General features: G+C 32.6%; 1 protein-coding gene across 1 annotated transcript in view; it reads left to right on the top strand.

Annotated features, from left to right (window-relative positions):
• The first annotated feature begins 59 nt into the window (after positions 1 to 59).
• LOC119190574 (uncharacterized protein F54H12.2-like) overlaps positions 60 to 22371 on the top strand; it is a 23239-nt gene continuing 927 nt past the window's right edge. The window contains exons 1-2 of the mRNA XM_037442780.1: positions 60 to 105; positions 628 to 1099. Of these exons, the coding sequence (XP_037298677.1) occupies positions 60 to 105; positions 628 to 1099 (518 nt within the window). The remainder of the gene's footprint in view (positions 106 to 627; positions 1100 to 22371) is intronic.

The following is a 22371-nucleotide window of genomic DNA, read 5'->3' as shown; positions in this document are numbered from 1 at the left end:
TTGGAACAGTGTGTGTTAAACTACACTTCAAAATTATAATGCATTCTGAATTCCACAATATGACATGCCCATATGAACGCTATTACTCTCATCAAGCTGGGTCAGGTATAGGGTGGTATACAAAGGAGCATCATATCAAAGGGACATGGAATCGGAAGTTTCCTTGGGGGTTTATTTAGGTCAGTTTTACCATTACTATCCAGTGGGGTTCGTGCTGTTGGTAAAGAGGCATTGAGTGCTGGTGTTGGCCTATTGACAGATATGGTTAGTGCGCGACCTATGGAGGATTCAATAAAACACGTCTTAAAGAAGCTGGTTCAAACTTGAAACGAAAAGCAGACGAAAAATTGATAGAATTAATATGTCCGGATCGGGCTATATAACAAAACGAAAACGTCTACCAGGAGTCATTCCATCGTTGACTGCGAAAGTGAAAGCTCTAAAAATCGAAAATTACTTCAAAACAGATCAAAGATATATTTTCTAACAATTAATCATAATGTCTTTTTACACAGTCATTCCTGTGAATGCATTAAGTCTGAATTAGATTTGTTTGCATTTACCATCTACACAAACTAGCATTGAAAGTGGGATTTGGATTCATTATAGTAATTTCGTCACTACTAGCGGACGATGGTCCAATAGAATTTCAAGTTCCCGGAGCAGGCGATGACTACATAGATCTTTCTCATACATTAATTCACTTAAAAGCTAAAATATTGAATCAAGATAACACTAAACTAGTGACGTCTACAGTTGTTGCTCCTGTGAATAATTGGTTACACTCACTCTTCAGTCAACTTGATGTATACTTGAATCAAAAACTTGTGTCGCCACCCAATAACACCTATGCTTATCGCGCTTATATAGAAAACTTGTTGAATTATGCTCCTGCGGCTAAAAACTCTCACCTCACCTGTGGTTTATGGTACGAAGATACAGCTGGCAACATGGATTCCACGACTGATGGTAATAAAGGATTTATCAAAAGACAAGAGTTAGCCGGTGAAAGTAAAGAAATTGAAATGATTGGTCATTTACATGGTGATTTATTCAATCAAGAAAAATTTTTGATTAACGGTGTTGATATGTGTGTTAAGTTAGTTCGTTCTAGAGAAAATTTCAATCTTATGGCCTCTTCAGTTGACCTTAAATTGAAGGTATCCATTACGGATGCAACTTTAATTATTCGTAGAGCACGAATCAATCCAAGCGTGTTACTTGCACACCAGAAGGTTTTGGCATCTACCACAGCTAAATACCCTATCACTCGAGCTGAAGTTAAAGTTTTAACAATACCATCAGGTGTTCAAGGAAAAACTCTTGATAATATTTTCTTAGGACAAGTACCTAAAAGGTGTATAGTTGGATTTGTGAATAACGCTGCTTTTAATGGAAATCTCACTAAAACCCATTCAACTTTGAAAATTATGATATTAATACTTTTTGTTTATATATAGATGGTCAACAAATACCATCAAAAGCTTTACAACCCTCATTCGACAGCAATATTTATACTTCGGTATATCATACGTTGTTTTCCGGTACAGGTATACATTTTCTTAATGAAGGTAATGGAATATCTCGAGAACAATATGCCAAAGGGTATTGTATGTTAGCGTTTGATTTGACACCTGATTTATCAGCAAACTCTTCCAGTCACTGGAATCTTATAAAACATGGTAGTGTAAGATTGGAAGTTCGTTTTGAAACAGCTTTGACGCAAACTATTAACTGTATTGTTTATGCAGAGTTTGATAATGTTATTGAAATAGATAAAAACCGTAATATTTCAGTAGATTATAGCAGTTAAGAAAATAAAAATTGTTTATAGATTAAGTATTTTAAATTGCTCAATAAAATGATTACATCATATAATATTTTTTTTTTTTTGTAATTTAATTCTTGCAACCCCACAAAAAATATCTGTCTTTCAATAAAGAGAACCATAACAGGTTATTGTTAACCATATTGATGATATTACCACTTTGTCGTTCAACCTGATAAGATTGTGCAACAATTTAGTAAATAAAATGAATACAATAGAAATACAGAATTACTTGAAAAAAATTGATCCATGCATTGAATATAATGTGTATGCAGCCAATCGTTTACCGATATATGTTGTAACTCCTGCATACATAGTAAGTAACTTAGATCCTGATAATAAACCAGGTTCTCATTGGGTTGCCATACACATAGATAAGAATGGATTTGGACAATATTTTGACTCATATGGTCGACCACCTCAAGGATACCACCGAATGTTTTAGCGAGAAATTCTAGAATGTGGAATTACAATACAGATCGAATTCAAAATGATTTTACTATTGTGTGTGGAGAGTACTGTATAATGTATTTGTATTATAAATACTATGGTAGGAGTCTCAAAGATTTTCAACAATTATTTGGTGCCAATACTATATATAATGATGTGTTATTAAATGGTTTATTTAATAATGTTTTAAATTAAATAAATAATATTGAAGACACAATGTTTTGTTATTTTTATTTATTCTATACTAATAAACTAATACAAAAAATATAATTAGTTCCAAACATGTTTTAACGGTTCCCAATTACCTTACAATCGTAAGCTTGACTTGACTTGACAAATATTAAATAGAATCATAAGTATTTACAATAATTATACTTAGCACTAGCACAAAGAGTTCAAAATGCAAATAGATGAGTAACTTAAAACACTGTTTTACAATACAATCTAAATTATTAAAATATTTAAGTCTAGCAATCGCAAAAAATACAATGATAGGTTTCTTAGAACAAAGTATAATATCTAAATGAAATCAATTATTTTTTTCACACGAAGAACATTTCAAAGTTATTAAGTTATAAAAAAAAGTTTATGCACTGGCACTACACACTGACACTTTTTTCATTTGTCTGTATCTATTGTATATTTAACACAATCGTCCTTACTAGCCAACTGTTTAGTAATATTGTATATGGTGTCCTTTACGGTTTGCAGGTTCTTATCACAGTCACTTTCTGCGTAATATTTAAGTCGCACTTCAGCGTGTTTCCACTGTTCCATCGTTGCAATATTTTTATTTTATTAACGTCGTAAATTTCAATTTTAATCAGGTGTGATGCATGTGTGCCGTCGTCGCTGTTAGATTTGATGTACGAAATGCCACCACCACTCGTCGATCGACCAACACTGGATGACTTTTTCGTATTCGTCTTTTTCTTCTTTGGTTTTTCGAAAAAGTCATCGATGTTGTTAAATTCGTTCGATCTTTTATTGGCTATGATCGCCTTTTTGACTTTGGCTGCGAGGGTCCCTTCTTCGTCACTAGGTTCGTCGTTTTCATCAGCGTAATAATAACTCTTGAAAGTATTTTCAGAAAACTGTAATAAAAATTAATAAAAATGTTTTAGTTATCAGTTAAGTAAGTAGTATGTGATAAATACGTATAGGTATGCTAAGTATAAATGTACAAGTTAATAACAATGATAAATTAATAAGAGATCGAAGACAGCTAAAATGTATTAACCTCGTGGACAACACATATAATAAACAATTAATTAAACATCTAGTTGGTTATAACAACGTTAGGTCAAAGTATAAAAGGTACTTACATTCATTTTTATAACAGTTTCACTATTTTAACACTTCACTATTACACTTAACTGGAGATCTCGCTTGGAACAGAGCACAGAGTGGAATACGATACCATGTGATTTTGAGTCGGTCTTTTATATGGAGAGCGAGTATTGTTTCCTTACAGACAAGACTAAACATGTTTCCAACTTTCACCATAAATTTTATATTGAATAGGTATTATTCGGAAATGGGAATAATAGAGACGAGACCTATTGTTAAAAATAATAGAAGTAGTAAATCATTGATAAAATATAGTTACCACCCGTGGCAACAATGAGAGGATGCAAAGGTTTTTACCTAGAATTTGGGTAATGTATTATGTATGACAAACAATTGATTGATTTATCTTTCACAAACAATGGCCATAATGTGTAAAGGGTCAGTATTGAGTAATTGTAAACGGTTATTAAGTAGAAATACGATACAAAGACCTTAGCGTTTTTCAATAAAAAAAGGATCGCTGATAGAAAGTAGAAAGACAAAAGCATAAGGAAACAAAGGGAACAGGTCCAAGCTTGAAAATGAGCCGTAGAGCATGAGTAAAGTTAATGCATCACTCCATTCGCGGGTGATATAAATGCAATCCGCGTACGTTGGTAATGAAATCCACGGTAAACTTCGACGTAACATGCGGGCGGTACAAGAGTAATCCGCGGACGGTATCATTGAAAGTCGCGGCCGATAACAATTATAATTCGCGGGCGGTATAATTTTAATTCGCGGGCGCTATCATTTTAATTCGCGGGCGCTATCATTTTAATTCGCGGTCGGTATTATTTTAATTCGCGGTTGATATCATTTTAATTCGCGGTCGGTATTATTTTAATTCGCGGTCGGTATTATTTTAATTCGCGGTTGATATCTATTTAATTCGCGGTTGATATCTATTTAATTCGCGGATAGTATGGTGGCCCGACCCTGGAGCAGGCCGCGGACCCGCCGTGGCTGGGGGCGCGGGGTGGCTTCGCAGGTGCTCGGGTATCGGTGAATCCCTTACTACTGATATAACTACATTTGGTTGATAAAGGTATAAATACCTGACTTAATTGACTGAGAATTTCATACTTTCTCTAATATGATTTTATTTTTAATCAAACCGGATAGTAATCCTGTATATATATAATATATAATGTTAACTTTATATATTTAGGGCCTATTTCAAAAGTTCCAAGTAAATTTTATTTGGCGTTTATCATATTAAACAGCCAATGTTATCTGCATTACTCATTTTATATTCATTTATATGGGAGCACAGATTTAAAAACATGTGCACATCACACCTTTATGCCAAAAGTAGTAGGCAGAGATGTAGCACCCACTTTTCGCCAAGTGTGCTCCGTCCCAAGATGTGATAGGAGGCTGGCCTTACGCCATATTGGACATAAATAAAGACTCATATCTCATGCTAAGTGCAAAAACCCAATGAGAACATTAGAGTGTAACTTTTATATTTATTTGGCTAATACATTTATATGATACGTTGGCATTTATTCACAAGTTGTGGAATAGTATTCAATGAAATTGACAATTTGAATTCTAGTCCATGTTCATCTATTCAAAATAATTTCTACCCATCGATATATACTACGTACTAGATTTGGCGTTCCGAACATTCACTGTATTCAACTGAATTCAACTGCACTCCATTCAAACTGACTTTAGTATGGTCAATATTGACAGCTGGTCGTTGTGTACGCAGTGGCTCTCATGATATAAGAACTCGAGTCTAAGTGTACCTAAATCTGGATTTGAATAAAAAATATTAGTCAAATAAGTAAAATTATTTGCGAATAAATAGATTATAACAGTGACGTCTTGGTTGTTATTTTAGTTCAGATTTTGAACAAATAGTATATAAGGACGTTCATTTCTATAGAATATAGGTCAATATTTCTACCAGAATATCGTACACTACAATTCCTTTACCGTGTCTACAAATTGTATAAGGCTATATTACAGCTTATCGTTTGGTATAAGAATCAGCAGTCGGAACGCGTACGACTGAAATCTAATTTATAATCTGCGTGGTGCCTGAACCTGTCATGTCTGAGTGTAAAAATGCCTCGCGTATCGGAAGTAATGCTGAATAAATATGTATTAAAAATTATGTGCGCTAGATGTTATGTATTTTCACTTAAATCAGTAACCTAAATATGTTTTAATAAAACTAGGTCTGTACTGACCCACTGGTAAGCACGGGCCTCATCTATTACTGAGAGGGTTTGGGCCTCGACGCTGACTTGGGAGGTTGGCAGACTTTAGATACTTTCGGAATTCTTATAATATTTTCGTATGCTTTACGCCTATAACATTAAATGTCCTAGCAAATATTAATTTAAAAAAAATCAGTCGTGATACAAGGAAAAGTTGTTAAAAAGATAATAGTTTTATACGAAAAAACACATACAAATACATTTATGCAGCTTTATTCCAATATTTTCAATCGTCAGGTTACTTTTACTGGTTGAAAAACTTAATAATACTTTTGACTAAACAATAACGTTTCACTCAACATAAACATACCTAATTTATATTGATAAACAGTATCATAATTTATATTCTCATAACAAATGATATATACATTTTCAATTATACCTAAACAGCTCGTCACAATTCCCAGTTAGTATAATAAATTATTTCCATTTAGTTCATATTATGTTTATTGAATTAGTGAGTTGCACGAATTAGTTAAATTTATCCGCAAAAGGTCTCATACACCCAATAATTTGCCGTAATCAAATGTTTGGAGGCATATTGTTATATAATTTGCACATGCCATTGGCTTTTCCTAATCAGGGTTCTCAACCCTGGGCGTTGTAGCCTTAAATTTTTGGGAGACTTTAGTAGGGTGAGTTTTTAGGGGCAATATACTTTTAAAGGTACTTTTGGGGGCTCTTTTACATTTTTTTATATTTATTTTTGTAATTCTATTTTTTTATAGGCCTAGCGATTCTAGTACTAAGACTAATATACCTATAGTTATTTTTTAGTTCGCAGTTTAAGATAGAGAGAATGGTGTAGAAAAAAAAAGTAACACCGATTGCTGCTATTAAGTTACTCACACACATTAGTAATTCATACAATGTCATACGTGCAAAAGACGCACTGCAATAAACGCCGAAGACACATTCTAACGCCAGCTCGCGCTGTAATCGAGCCATTACTAGGCGCATACGTTCTTTCATTCTACCCGAAGCGGCTGACGCGACATAAAGTGCTCTGATATCAACCAACCACTCTCAGCAGATGTCAGCTGCTTCTAAAGTCCGCGTCAACATAAACGCTGACGTGTGTTTCTAAGCTGAGTAATGATGGTAGCTGAGTAGTTAAACTTGTAATCATGTTTGTAAATTACCTCGAAAATTCATTCAATGCAAATAGCTGTAAGTTCTAAATGATAACTTTTATATTCCAAGTTGAGTACATCCAAATATGAGATTTGGCAAAGATGCGATTGCGGCGACCTAGAGACAAGAACAAAGCTTAATGCGAACAAATAAACGTCACCAGTGGATATAGAGGGTGAACTATAGTTCACCCTCTATATCTGTGAGGGTGAAATATTGGGTTATAACCCAATATTTCACCCTCACAGCGAATTCAGAGACAAAAAGAAATCATATCCGATAAGCACCGCACGGGAACCTCCGTGCGTGCAGTTTATAACCCACGGAGAAATTTTGCGCTTCACACGAGCGTAAACGAAAATATTTCATTTGCCCTGTGATCCAGTAAAGCTTGCTTTGATCCTTTTATGGCCTTCTATGTTGCTTATGAGCAATGAATGCGCCAAAGTGTCAAGCTCGGTTAATGTCTTTACTAAGCATCTGTAGAGTTGGAGCCTGTAATCTTAACGTTTGTAATTGCTAACCTACAACATGAAAAGTGAGTTATATAGATGCAATTCAAAACAAAGCATTCTATAGTTTTTTTCTATAGATATATGTACACGTATAACTGATGACCTAAGAGTTACGGCTTAAATTAATAAACAATCCGGACGGCTATTTCCAGATTGATCCTGTAAATAAACCGATCGAAATAAGTAGTATGTGAGCGTCGCAATAAAACTTTGTTTTGATTGGTTCATTTCTGATATTGATCCGGAGATATCAAGACCTTTATTAATACTTTCAGTGCTTAATGGAAACATTTCCAGCATATTATGTGAAATATACACACATACCATGTTATCTGATATTACGAATGCGATTTTTCTGTGATAGAGAAAATAATTTATTATGTGAGGATATTCCCCAAAACAGGATGTGTGTTAACAATATATTATTTCGGGCGTAGCGCTTCAAATTGTATAATCGACAAGATGTATTGTAAGCATAATATAAAATGATAAATTTTGAATTTGCCTTTACTCTTTAAGGCTCAATCTATCATTTGATTTTATATAGGTACTAATAGAACTGATCTAACAAAAAACATTTTTATTATAGGTACGACAGAGTCGACATTTTTCACATCTTATGTTATTAATACAGGAAAAACTGCAAAGGTCGAATTTCGTCTATAAATACATTCTCCTGACTAAAGGAAACAGGTATAACAATATTTCACGACATTTTTATACGTAGCCATAGTGAGAGATTCCTATATAGATGTCAGTGGCGAAACGAATTTAAATGCGGTTTGAAATCGTAATGTAAGAAAATTAGATTTTACATAAGTTACGAAAGGGAAATCGGTAGGAGTTGGGTTATAAGGACCCTTCTCCACTAATGTTAACACTTACAGTTAAAACTAAAGTATTTTATTTTAGGTACAGGATGTTTGTCTGTTGAAGTTAAAGTAAAAATATTAAATTTAAAACATCTAATTCGCAGATTTTCTTGTATTAATAACATAAGATGTGAAAAAAAGTTACTTTATAACCAGAACCGCTTATTTCGTGATCACAGAAAAAAACCCAGGCATTTGACATAATTTTTTTATCGTTAATACCAATATTTATTAAAAGTTATGCGTATATATTAAAAGGCAATAAAAATGAAAAAAATAATTCTATATCGGTACGCAAATTAAATGCTTAGTCACATAAACATAGTAATATTATGAATCCGCAATTTTCTTAATAAACAACGTTGAAAGTAAGTTTAAATTTACAGTATTTTTTTAAACAAAGCTTTTCTATCAAAGAAGCCCAATACTGAATGTTGTTAAATATTAAATTAAATTTTCTGTCACAATAAAATATTTAGACTTTACAATATTTTATTTCAAGTAGTTCGACATAATTCTACCCTTAAGGTTATAGCTTAAGGTCCATTTTTCATACATTTTGTTTCGCCTTTAATCTGGGTAACTAAACAAGTATTGACAAGTAAAGAATTTAAATTCACGTCTAGTTAGTGATTAGTTCTCGCAGTTGAAAGAAAAACGTAAAAATAATTAATATGCATGGATATTTCGGCCTTTAAAATTTAATACGACGAAATTTAATACGACGAAATTTGAGACTGATTATTTTCTAAGAATGTTCATTATTTTTATATTTTGCATTGGATGACTACAATAGTCTATTACACATAATATCTAATTTTCTTAAAGTGAAGAGTAAAAATGACCCTTATCTAAAAACCGTAACCGTACGGCTTCCAATTCTAATGCTTTGTTTAAACTATTAGCGAATAATTTGACGAATAAATATGACTGTGAATTATGAGTAACGAATACGGCCGAATAAATTGTTTACATACTTGTATTCGTACTATTTGCTTGTACTCAGCAAGTAACTAAACCAGGGGTTGTTATTCGCATGATTCACTTTTAAATACCACATTTTAGTACTTCTGGTTACTGGCTGATGTAAAATATGAATTACAAACGTCAGAGCATGCTATAAACTGTATTGTTCTAGAATCCAAAGACCATACTTACAAAATGTTCTACATTAGAATAAGAGTAAAATGTAAATATTTATGAATCTACACATATAAATTAGGTGTATCTTCTAGATGTAATTTTCCGCACATCTTTCTAAACCAATACAGAACAGGATAAATGTACTTACTGGGGATAAAGTTACTTTAGATCTGCCGCTCCGAGCTTTATATCGTATTTATAACAATCCTAATAATATATTTTCGATAGTTTAGTCTTCACAAGTGAAATTAACAGTTCGCACGTTGAGTAATTGAACAATGAATGCAATAAACGATGGGTTTCTAATTTATGGGCGATATTGGAAAAAAGGATTTGTCAAATATTGTCGCAGTTTTTCATTTTTAAATTCAGTATCGTTATAATAGAGAAGGAGTTAAATACTCCCAAATCTGAATTAAAGCAAGTACAGCTGGTTTATTATCAATTGGATTTCAATACGAATTGTAAAATTTTGGTCTTAGTCGATACCTTTTAAATAATTCTAAGCACATACACCCACACAATTAAAAACGTGAAAATTTTTGAACACATACAAACATTATACATTAGAATAAAGCTACGCTTTGTGTAATTTGTGTCCTAGTAAGGAGAACATGTCATGCCGGCGAGCTATAAATCAGGGAAGGAAGGTGATCTCAACCATAACCCCTGGCTGCCAGCTTATGGGATAAGTCGCGAAGATACATGGTCACACAATACGGCATTTTTATAAGTATACAAAAGAATTCTTATACAAATCAAGATTGTTTAGATATGTTATAGCAGATTTGGGTTTTGTAAGCATTGAAAGTAGATGTAGAACTGTACTATAAGTAGCACACTCCACTATATTGTAAAGACATATCATAAAATAGTCATTAAGTTTGACGTGGGTAAAAAAAAAACAAAAAAATAAAATCGAATATTGACATAAATTATGGCAGTAAAAGCAAAGTAGTAGATATTTTTGGGACGTTATTTTTTGGGTTTGCTAAAGTAAATATGTGAAAGATAAGGAATTATAATATTATATTTATTGTCGTCATAAAACTCTAAAAAATACAAAACAATGAAATGTAAATGTGTATATATAAAATAATGCAAACTGTATAATAGACGTCACATAGCCAAGCCGTATCAAGAATTACGTTCACGGCTTTCATAACGTGCGTCGGCTTATTTTATTACCGGCTTTCCTCTCAATACTTCTTTATTACCTCAGTAATTAATTTCACGCGTCTCGCGCGACTCCCTGATTTAGTTTCTTAACGATTAGATATAAATTGTGAGAGGGAACAATTGCGTTCTGTTATTGGTCTGGTATGGTCCTCGTGGGTGTCGTAATTGTATTGCTGGATGCTGGTTTAATAACGCTACGTAATAGCTGAACAGTTTTATCTCTGATTGGAAAGTCGTGATTCATTGAAGGATTATTTGGTATCGCTTGGTGTTTTGAACTTTAATAATATTTAGATATTATGTTTGGTATACAATACTGGAAATATGTGAATATAATATTATATTGTTATTATTAAAAAAATAATAATATAGCCAATAATATTATAGTACCGTTCTGCTGTACCTTTGAGAACTATATCGTACCTATGCATGACTTTTCTAAGTAACGTATGCAATTATTACCCATTATGGTAAGCGTTAACCCTTTCCTTGAAAATACGTAAATTGTTAAAATACTTATATATCTGAGAAATAAGTACAAGATAAAAAAAAAACAAATAAATAATATTTGGACTTCCAAGTTTGATACGTGATGTGTATCATCCACCGTGTAAGTGGGTATCCACCTATCTATATTATCTATATCTATCAATAATATCTAGAGCTCATTTTAATTTCATTAACAATAAAAAAAACAAACTTTGTGTAGAATGTTACTAAGAATGTCGCTCTATGCGAACAAAATTAATAAACGCGACCCAATTAAAAGCAAAAACTTTTCAAATTCGTTTAATTATTTTCGACATAACAAAATAATAATTATAACTTGAATCGAATGCCTCCTTTTAAACACAGAACTTGTCTATCTAATTAACAAAGTTGGGTTTTGTTCGCTGTCGAATGAAGTTTTGGTACGATCGATCGTTGTCATTTTTGATGGGTTCATCACTTGAAGATTGCGTTATTGTGTAAAAATGGTTCAATGGAGAAATTCGTGAACATGATATTTGTATTTGGATAATTTGTTGAAGTTTTTGCGCAGGATCTTTTTGCAGTTTTGGTCATGTTTTTAATTATTTTTTTAAAACATAATTGGGATATTTTAATATTTTTTTAAGTTAAAGTTTATTTTTATTTTTAAGTTGTAAATGTTAATAACTGCAATGAATAAATGTTCTGGTGTGAAGATAATATTTTGTTTATTATATGAATATTTGTTTAAAGCTATCTATTTGGCACAATGATAGCCCAAGTCATGGATTGAGATATAGATTTTCTTTTATTCGGAAAGTGCATAGAGAACATTAAATCCGAAAAAGAACTTCATGCGGACGAAGCCTCGAGTAAAAGCCACTAACAAATATTGTATCAAGATATTAAACGAAAATTTTACAAATACATCGCAAAGCCAAGGATGTTTGTAAAATGAAGACGTGAAAGTAAATTGAAACGCCATATAAAGTATCTCATGTTTATGAAAACATCGCATGGATGTGATGAAGATATTTTGCTTTTACCTGACGTTTTTTATAAGCAGCCACTTCCTTCAGATGCGGCTCATGAATTTGACATAGCCGTCGCGCGATACTTTGAAGCTTACTGCTAGGCGCGCCCGGTGAATACTTATTAGTATCGAATAAAATTCTAAGGTAAAGATCGTACATCGACACTATACCCTTATTAATATAATGATAATGAATTACATTTTATTTTTATAAAACTGTTGGAATGGTCGCTAGCCTGACGGACAACGTCATTACTATATAAACAGTTGTAGATTTAAGCATTAACACAAAGAATTTGTACTGTCTTCGTTCCCCGATTTGTTGTAATAGTTTGTGTTTGTCAGTCTTAAACAGTCACCGTCTATCATTCAATAAGCCTATAATTCAGATAAAATAGATATAACAAATGTATATATCATTCCACGTATTACATCCTCAAAGAGGAAGACGGGGATATAACTACCGCAGACATATTCCTTTAATGGCGTTTTCATATCTATAGGATAGAATAGGAGCATTATATCCAATAGGAAAATGGCTAAGAACGTTTACAGTAAAATGTGGCGTCAAATATACGTACATGTGAACATTGGTTATTATAACGGTGACGTAAAAAGAATATATTAGTTCAAAAGAAAACATCGTATACTGTAGGTACTTGTATCAATATTAATATCTAAAGGTATTAAGATTTCAACATTTTTTCGGTCTTAGTGAAATGAAATAACTTCAGAAAGTTCACTAATATTAAACGATTCGTAAGACGATGAAATTAAATTTCTACGCAACAATTTTTCGAAAAATATTCTCCGAAGTATTTCAATATAGAATAAAAGATAGACAGAAATTAATCTTTGGTATTGCCATCTGTTTAAATGTTTTGACAGAATGACTAAACGTAGCTAGAACTTTATATAACTAAGAGAAACTAATATCAATCAATTCTATTATCAATACAAGTTTAGTAGATAGGTATATTGGATATCGATTTTTATGGACTGGTAGACGTAAATTCACTGGTCGAAATTAGATCGATGACTTTAATATATTTATAACACATATTATGGGTAAATTTAATTTTTCTACACTTCTCTCTGTGAACTCCAAGTATGTCAAATCTCAAACACTCCTTCGTGCGTGCAATTTGCTTAAAAAGTGGTTTTGTAAATCTGAATTTAGGCTTTAATTTACATAATATTATTAACGTGTACAAGAATTAAGTTTTGAAACAACAATTATTTGTTATATCCATTGACTAATTGATACCTACCGCCGTCGCATATCGAAGCATATTATTTCCGTATTCAAACTTTGAAAAAGGTAAGACATATTTTTGAGGTTAATCTCTTCCGTTCATAATTGTCTCCGTTCCCCTTTCGCTCCGGAAGCTCAGTTAAAATACTTTTAGTTAGCACGGTCCCGAAAGAAAATCTCGAGTTGTTAGTTAAATTCAAATTGGGAAACTTTTTAAAATTTATGTGAACAGTTTTAACTTGCCCATTATACCTTCGCTACTCGTTACATGTGTTAGGGGTTATTCTTTGCAAAGCTCCTGGATTTTTATTTATATTTCAAGGTTTGTTGTAATTTTTTACAAACTTTTGTTTGCTTTAGTATTTTTTTTATTGATGGGGAAATATTATTAGATTGAGAGATTAGCATACAGAACTGAAAATATATTAACTGTTATATTTTAAACAACATTAGCATTGCAGCCAGTGTAACTACTAGACATAATACGACTTAACACTTCATTTTCACGAGTGTGAGCGCAGTGGAATACCAAACAATACTTTGTAATTCAAGGTGTTGGGTGGTATTTCTGCTGTATATGGGCGGTCATATAGCTTACCGGTAGGCGAACGGCAAGCTCGTCTCGACATTCAAAGCAATAAAGAAACATCATATTTTAATATTCACATTTATATATATGATTAACAATGTATATGTGTTTTTAAATCATTTGTTTATTCCACTGCTGAGGTCTCAGGGTCCATTCGCGGTGCGAGTAAAGTAATATTGGGTTTTATACACAGTATCAGCTCGCTGTGGAATTCGTGTTCGGCATGGCGATAGGCTTGCGTCCTATCACATCATGGGATGGAATACACACGGCGGAAAATATTCACCTCCACATACCTCTTCAGGACAAACATATATTCACGTGTGTGTTGTTCAGAAATAAAAGTAACCACGTTCAACATATCTCGTTGACTTTATTTTACTGGAAGTTGAGTTTACACGTTAGACATAAAAATATGTTTAACTTGTCACTGCAAAATAACGAATCCTAACAGCGCAATAAAACAGCTACAGTTAACAATTATTTTTTCTACAATACTTAACTAGGGAATTGGTAATATAATTTTTTTGTTTAAATAATAGACCTTTTATAACTAAAAACACACATCGAAATGCGACGAACCTCTTCCTTTTTTTGAAATGAGAGAATATGAAAAAAATCTATAATGGGCTTACGTCCATTATTATAAATTATTCACACAATAACAGCACGAATAAAAAATATTTAGAAAAATTCTTTTTGACAAAGTTTTACCTGCTATTTCAAAAATGTTCGTATAATTCTTTATCGCAAAGAGCAAGCAAAATGAACAGTTTTCGGGTTTTGGACATTTATTAAACTTCACAATACAATGTCGGACAGGGGTGATAGATCCTTTATGTCTTGGGTTAATCTCATTAAAAATGAAGTACATCTTAATTTACAGCGGTCGTTGGTTCGTTGATGAGGGCTCCGTTCCAGTTAATTAGCCCCTAATCTCCCGGATTAGTATCTAGAGTCTATAAAAAGAATTTATTACACTCTGCCTTGACAATGGAGGATTTAATTTGTGCCCTAAAGAGGTTGCATATTTCTCCTTTTTAGGTTGTTTTAATACATATTATACGATACTATTTTAGCTTTCGTTTTAATTTTTTTGTTTAAAATAAAGTCTTTCAAGTCAGGTGGTGGCGTTTTTCGATAAGTTATGAACTAAGTTAATATTGTAGGGTTAGGAACTGAATCGATTTTGATTAAAATAGAAAGATGTATCATTTATTTAACAGAAATGGTTTCACAAAAATATGACTAACCAACCGCTATGTACCAGAGTCAATGGCCAACCGCCTCAGTCTGTCTAATGCAGTGCCGAAATACGCGGGTATACGCATTATAAGACGTCCAAATTATAAGTTTTAGTACATTTAAGTATCAAGTGTATCACAAAAGCGTGAATAAACGTTGTTCACAGATTCAGAATCAATGACCGTATTTGCATTGCAAACGATTTTGAGTTTCCCGGCGCTTAAATTTAAAATATTTGTAAGTAGCCCGCATAATAGCAATTTTCTCTTAAAGAACAAAAGATTTAAAACGTATCAGTGGTTAAAAAATAGCGGACAATAGCTGGTATTAGACTACGTTTACCTTAGATAATTCTTGTCCGGATAAAATCATGAAAGTGCAAAATTTCTTGCCGAAGAAACTCAAGTTTTTAAATGAAACACGTTGTAAGTGAATATAAAATTGTATTTTGCGGTAAAAGCGTTGTAGTATTAGGTATAAGGGATATTTTAAAATGAAGAGTGCTCGCAGCAGAGGAAGATAATGCGTCGGTTAATGGAGTGTCGCTGCGCAGCTATGCTCCCGCGCTAAGCGACTTTCACCATTACGGGATTTGTATAACCAAAATTATATTTTATAGCCAACGATATAAAATCACTTATTGATTATTATAGAGCTATAGTTTAAGTTGTTTTAAGAGTCAATTATGAATAATGTGGGAATGTAATTGTATTATTAAAATAATAACACTAATGAGTGTTTATGTGTTATGCATGAATAATAGTGAATAAATAATAATAATCCAAAATACACAAAACATCAACTTAAAACATCTGTGTACACGCAAATCTTAAAAGAAAGTCAAGACAAATGTTAAAAGTTGTGTGTGTTTTGTTATTGGAAAGACTGAAAGTGTTGATTCAGTTTTACTGCGTCCTCCCTCAACAGAGCCCATCGACTTATATTTCACGATCCTATTGATTTAAAATCATTATTTTATTTTATTACATGTAATATTACCATCTGTTTTATAAAAGTAGCGAATAAATGCTATCAACAATAAGGGATTTGAGCTGTCGTGTTTTAACGCAGATTTACGTCCCCTACCTACGCAATCCATTAAAACGTTTTAACGTCTTTAGAGTTCCGTATAAATGTAATAAAAGATTTGCTTTCTTCGGATTTATAAATTATTATAATGTTTGTAATAAGGGAAATTTCGATGGTGTGTGAAGTCTACCAATCCGCACTAGGCCAGCATGGTGGACTAAAGCCTAATCTCACTCAATAGTAGAGTAACGTGGGATAGAAATTGGTGCTGGGTAGAGCTGTACTGAGAAGAGGCTACTTATATTATTAAAATATCAAAAAATATTACATTAGTATTCTTATAAATCTGAATGTAAAGGTTGGCTTTTTGGAGATTACATAATATTGCCTTTTTCTTTGATATTGAATATATGTTGAACTTTGTTATTAGGTAAAGGAAAATATTTTAGTGTAAGACTAGTATTCAATTTGATTAATATATCTATACTAGCTTTTGTTCGCGAGTTTGCCCGGGTCAAAGAATCTTTCCGTGATAACAGTTCCATTTCAATATTTTCGAGGTGTAAAAGCATCATAATATGGCTTTCCGCTGTACAAGCAACATATGTCCTTCCAAGGGTCTCAAACTATATCCACACTAAATTACATTGAAATCCGATCAGTACTTTTTAAGTTTATCGCATTCAGACGGACAGACGCGGCGGGGGACATTGTGTTATAATAAGTCAGGATTGATAGTTTAAGTGCCAGTATTTTTAAATTCATTTAGGGTTCCTGAATGCTGTGTACTTCTGTGGTATAACTACCCTTGGATAGTTAGGCACATGGCTTCTGGAAAGCATAGCCTTTTATCGATTCGAGAAAATTTTGCACAGGCCCTTCTCATGTGTGAAGATGTAGTGCGCAAAAGGTATCATTTATTGTGGTGCAAAATTTGAAGGGTTCCTGTATAATTTATACACAAGCACTGTTGATAAAAACCAAAATAGAGTAGATTTTTTAAAAAGGATATATAATATAATCTATATCTGTATCTAAAATGTAATAAATGTGAAAACTACATCAGGTAGTTCTAAAATTAAAATTCGCTATATGACTTTCCTGGCTATTTTTGACTCGCGAAAATTGAATATGCGCATAATTAAAAAACTGTCACAGACTTGTGGTTATATGATGAAGAGATAGTTGCTTATGCATCATGTTGCTATCCTCTTTATAATAACAGCTCTTTTCTTTTCACGCTCATCGATCTTTAGTTGTTGTTCCATCGATTCTTTTTTTTTATTTTTGTTGGGTGGAGATGTTTTGATACTGTCATTGTTTTTAGGTTCTTCCTTTTTCACTTTAGGGAATAAATTTACACAAACCTCGTAGCTTTTTGTGTGCTAATAATTTTTGGAGATTTTACTAGTATTTTTTTCCGAAATACGCTTTATTATTTTGTGTATAGTCCACGTTTTTGTGATAAAAATTACTTATTTCTATTTCAAATAACTTTTATTTTCAATGTTTCTTTATATCTTGTACTAGATAAGTGTACGTAAGTTTGGTTAATTTCTCAAATAAATAAATAAAATACGATGTATAGTTTGTTTAAAAATACCGAACATCTTAAGAAGATCTTCAATCTCTAAGTATTAATGTATGGTGGAAACTAAGGATTTTATTATCCAACACCTTATTTGCTGCGACTTTTCTATGAGCCTATTTACTCAAAATTATGTCTTATTTAATAAACAAAAATACTTAATAATATTTTTCTTCTGTTGATTTTAAAACAGGACAAGTTTTTATGTATTTAAACAGTTCTTTCTTAACATTATACATACTCTTAGAAGATGAGCGTACAAGAATGAGATAAGAAGGAATTAAAAACGTACTGTATCGGCTTTTCAAACAAGGCTTACGCTTAAATTGTCCTTTTTACGAGCGGTAACGAGTCACACGAGTCCTTGTGCGTTGCACATGGGCTGATATTATTTATGATTGTTGGTACAAAACAACTACAGGTTTCTGCCATAGTTATTTAAACATCTCTACATAATACTTTAATAAAAATACACGTCTTTTGAGTTAATAAAAGTTAATTAAGACTCCTCTCCGAGCAAACGGCATTGAGCAATTCGTTCCATGCTTGGCGCCGCGCGAGGAACGCGGTCTAGATTTTCGTAAATCATATTATTCTTTTTTGGGGAATTTTATAGAATTGATTTGTTTTTTAAAGAATTCATTTTTTAAGAATTTTATTTTATTCCTAATAATAAAATAATTTTAAAAAATTTTAGGTCTTTTCAAATTTTAATTTAAAAACATTTCTTATTAAATTGTTTGTCAACGTGTTGGTTGCAAATAATAAAAAGTGTACTTTAGGATGAGATGCACAGAATATTTAAGTGTCATATTTATTATAAAATTAATTAGGGTTATATCTTTATTTTTATTTAATATAGCGAGGAGAGTGATAAACCATAAGTTATTATTAAGAGAGATAGTATCTCCCAGGAGGCTTAAGTCAGTAGTTAACGGGTCGTGAAATGGATCAAATCCTTTTCCCAAGTATTGTGCTGATCTTACATAGTATAAGAGTAGGATAAGAACTGGTGGAAGAAGAAAGAAAAGAGAGTAAGAGGGATTCTCTTTCAAAGCAGTCAAATGATACATTTAAGCTTCTTAGTTCTTAGTGTAGACTTAATGTTTGCTCAGGTAACATCAAGCATCCACTGGCTCACTATTCAAGCTTCTAAGTTAATTGTATGTGCAAATTGAATTATATATCACATAATCTTTTCTCAGCGAAGTCTTTTTCAGTGAAAATTTCCAATAATCCTGCATCATAAATAAAGATTGAACCACGAATGTCTTTTCTAATTTTACCGACATGAATTTTTTTTATTTCATTTATGCAACTCAAACTAATTAATATAGAACCATGTAATATTAAGCTTGCGAATTATGGCACAGAATACTGAATAGTACTACATTATTACAAACGGTATTAGACGTAGTAGAGATGTTCTCTATGAATTATATGACAGAAGGTCCTTTACACCCAATGTCGAATTTAATAATTATGTGAGAACATACTCTCAAATTTTTAAACGTGTATGTAGGTATGCTAAAGCTGCCTATATCAGTAGTCATATTAAAAACTCAGATAATAGAATTAAAACTACTTGAAAATTATTAATACTGAAACTGGCAAAAATAAAACTAATGACAAGATTTTATTAAACATTAATGACGAGCTAGTTTCAGATAAATATAGAATAGCTAATTACTTTGAACATTTTTACTAACATACCTTTTGAAACGACAAAATGTCTGCCATCCTCACCAGGGGCAGCTGAGTCGTTCTTAAAACAAAATGTTGATCTGTCGATTCCAAATTTCGAATTTGAGTTTGTCACGCACTCTGATATAATAAAAGTATTTAAGAGCTTAAACATAAAAGCACTGAAGACCTATGGGGTTTATCTGTTAAAAGCGTTGCAGTCAGTAATAGACAACATTGCCCCAATTCTTGCGGAAATCTTTAACTGCTGCGTCAGAGACGGCATATTTCCTGATCTTATGAAGGTTAGTAAAGTAGTACCAATTTTTAAAGCAGGTTGTTCACCCCCTCTAATTTCAGACCTATTTCTATTTTACCAGCCTTAAGTAAGGTATTTGAAAAACTAATGCTTAACCAAATGCTGGTGTTTTTAATAAAAATGGGATCTTACATAATAGACAATTCGGCTTTACAAAGGCAGATCCACGCAAGATGCTGGACGTGCTTTAGTCAAAGCTGTGTTAGATGCTTGGGAGGGATCCCAGGATGCACTGGGGGTCTTTTGTGATCTTTCCAAGGCATTCGATTGCGTCGATCACAAAACCCTCATTTTAAAGCTTCATTATTATGGTATTAGAGGAATTGGACTTAAACTAATATCTTCATATTTATCAGGTCGAAATCAAAAGTATTTATCGACAACGTCTCCTCTGCCGGGTCCGCAGTTAGAATTGGGGTTCCCAGGGTTCCATATTGGGTCCATTCCTATTCTTAGTTTACATAAATGACCTGCCTTACATGGTTGATAATATGGCAGATGTAGTATTGTTCGCTGACGACACTTCGATTATTTTTAAGTTAAATAGAAGGGATGAGAATCTCGGTGAGCCACATAAAAGTACTTAGTTTGATTTCTGACTGGTTCTCTTCTAATAATTTACTTTTAAATGCCGCAAAACGAAATGTGTCAGATTTTCGTTACTGAATAAAAAAAAGGAACTAAATATTGATTTAGATGGGGATAAATTAGAATTAGTTCCCTCAACGGTCTTCCTCGGGGTTTCAATCCATAGTAAATTGCAATGGGGCCCCAATATTCAAAAAAATTCTAGTAAACTGAGCTCTGCCGTGTTTGCTATTAGGAAGATTAGACAATTAACTGACGTGGCTACGGCGGGCTAGTGTATTTTGCATACTTCCACAGCATTATGTCCTATTGTATTCTTCTGTGGGGCTCTGCTGCAGATCTGCAGACCATTTTTATCTTACAGAAACGAGCGATTAGAGCTATTTACAACCTTCGCTCTCATGATTCCCTTAGGCAAATGTTTAAGGAGGTGAATATACTGACTTTGCCGGCCGAATATATTTTCAGAATATAATGTACGTACGTAAAACCTTAGTACTTTTATTAAAACAGTGACTTGCATAGTCTAAATACCAGAAATAAAAATAAATTGGTTGTCCCTAATCATAGGCTCTGTAAAACCAATAAATCTTTCTTAGTTAATAGCATTAAGTTCTATAATAAACTTCCCTTCGAAGTTACCAATTTGACCGAACAAAAATTCAAGTGTTATGTTAAGCGTGAATTAATGTGTAAAGGATACTATACTGTATCTGATTACCTTAATGATAAGACGGTTTGGAAAGTTTGTCCTGCACACAATGACCCACCATGTTAGCACACATTAGTAATTAATTAACTGCCTAAAATGTCTTTGTTACATGTCTCACATGCTTTTTTTATAATAATGACATTTCTATAGTTCTAATTTGACATAATCATATCATATCTTAATGAAATGTAATTTTTGAAAGACGACCACCCGATCATGTTGTGTTTGCCTGTTCAATATCACTATTTTTTTCTTTTCTCATGATTGAAAACTATGATTGTAAATGTAGGCGAATGCACGCTGTACGCCGTTATTTAAGTATGAATCTATGTTCTCTTTTATTTGCTATCGCTAATTTTATTTTATGCCGCTCCAGGTTTAGTCGATTGGATTTCATCTTATCCCATGTTAACGGTGATGTGCGTGCATTAGCTTATATAACTATTGTGACTATGTACAAGAAAGACTTGGAAAAAATACAAAAAGTACTGAACAATTGATGACAAAAAGAAAGCCCGGAGTTTCTTTCTGCCTTTCTTCTTCGGGTAGTCATCACTTAGGTAGCTAGTGAAAGGCTGGTAGGTTAGCTAGGCTAGGGCTCATGTGTCCTCACCGGTGAGGATCGCGACGCGTTACCCTTCTATTTCCCCTACTTGCCAGCCCGAGCTGGTTACTTCAGTACTTTTGTACCTAGTCTTTTGTATAAACTTTATCCTAATTTAAAATCTCCATAGTTATATAAGTGATTTTAATAGTTGTTTAGAAATAATAATTATTCTTATTCTTTGTTTTGACGTATCATAAGTGCAACTTTGTTCGCCTACGTGATAAATAAAGTATTTTATTTATTTTATTTTTATTATTATGGTTTAATTCTTCGGTACGCAGGTATATCTTTCGCATGTTAGTATATGGATTGAACATTTTAATTACGCCAACAGTTTCGCAGGTAAAGGTTGTCATTAGTAACCTAAGTTGAGGTTTACATTTTCTAAGCGGTTGAATTTCAAGGTTAATCTACGATTTGATGAAAATACTCGTAACGAACGGCTGAAATTAATTTTGCAATTCTGCGACCCATTTTTCCTAAAACGTTTTTTGTTTTAATTTGCCAGAATTTTTTCTTGCGACATACAGTACTTGCTAAATTGATAATTATTGCTTTTCTTTATACT

Source organism: Manduca sexta, chromosome 25 (assembly GCF_014839805.1).
Source record: "Manduca sexta isolate Smith_Timp_Sample1 chromosome 25, JHU_Msex_v1.0, whole genome shotgun sequence".
Taxonomy (NCBI): Eukaryota; Metazoa; Arthropoda; class Insecta; order Lepidoptera; family Sphingidae; genus Manduca; species Manduca sexta.
This window is presented reverse-complemented; position numbering and strand designations above follow the sequence as displayed.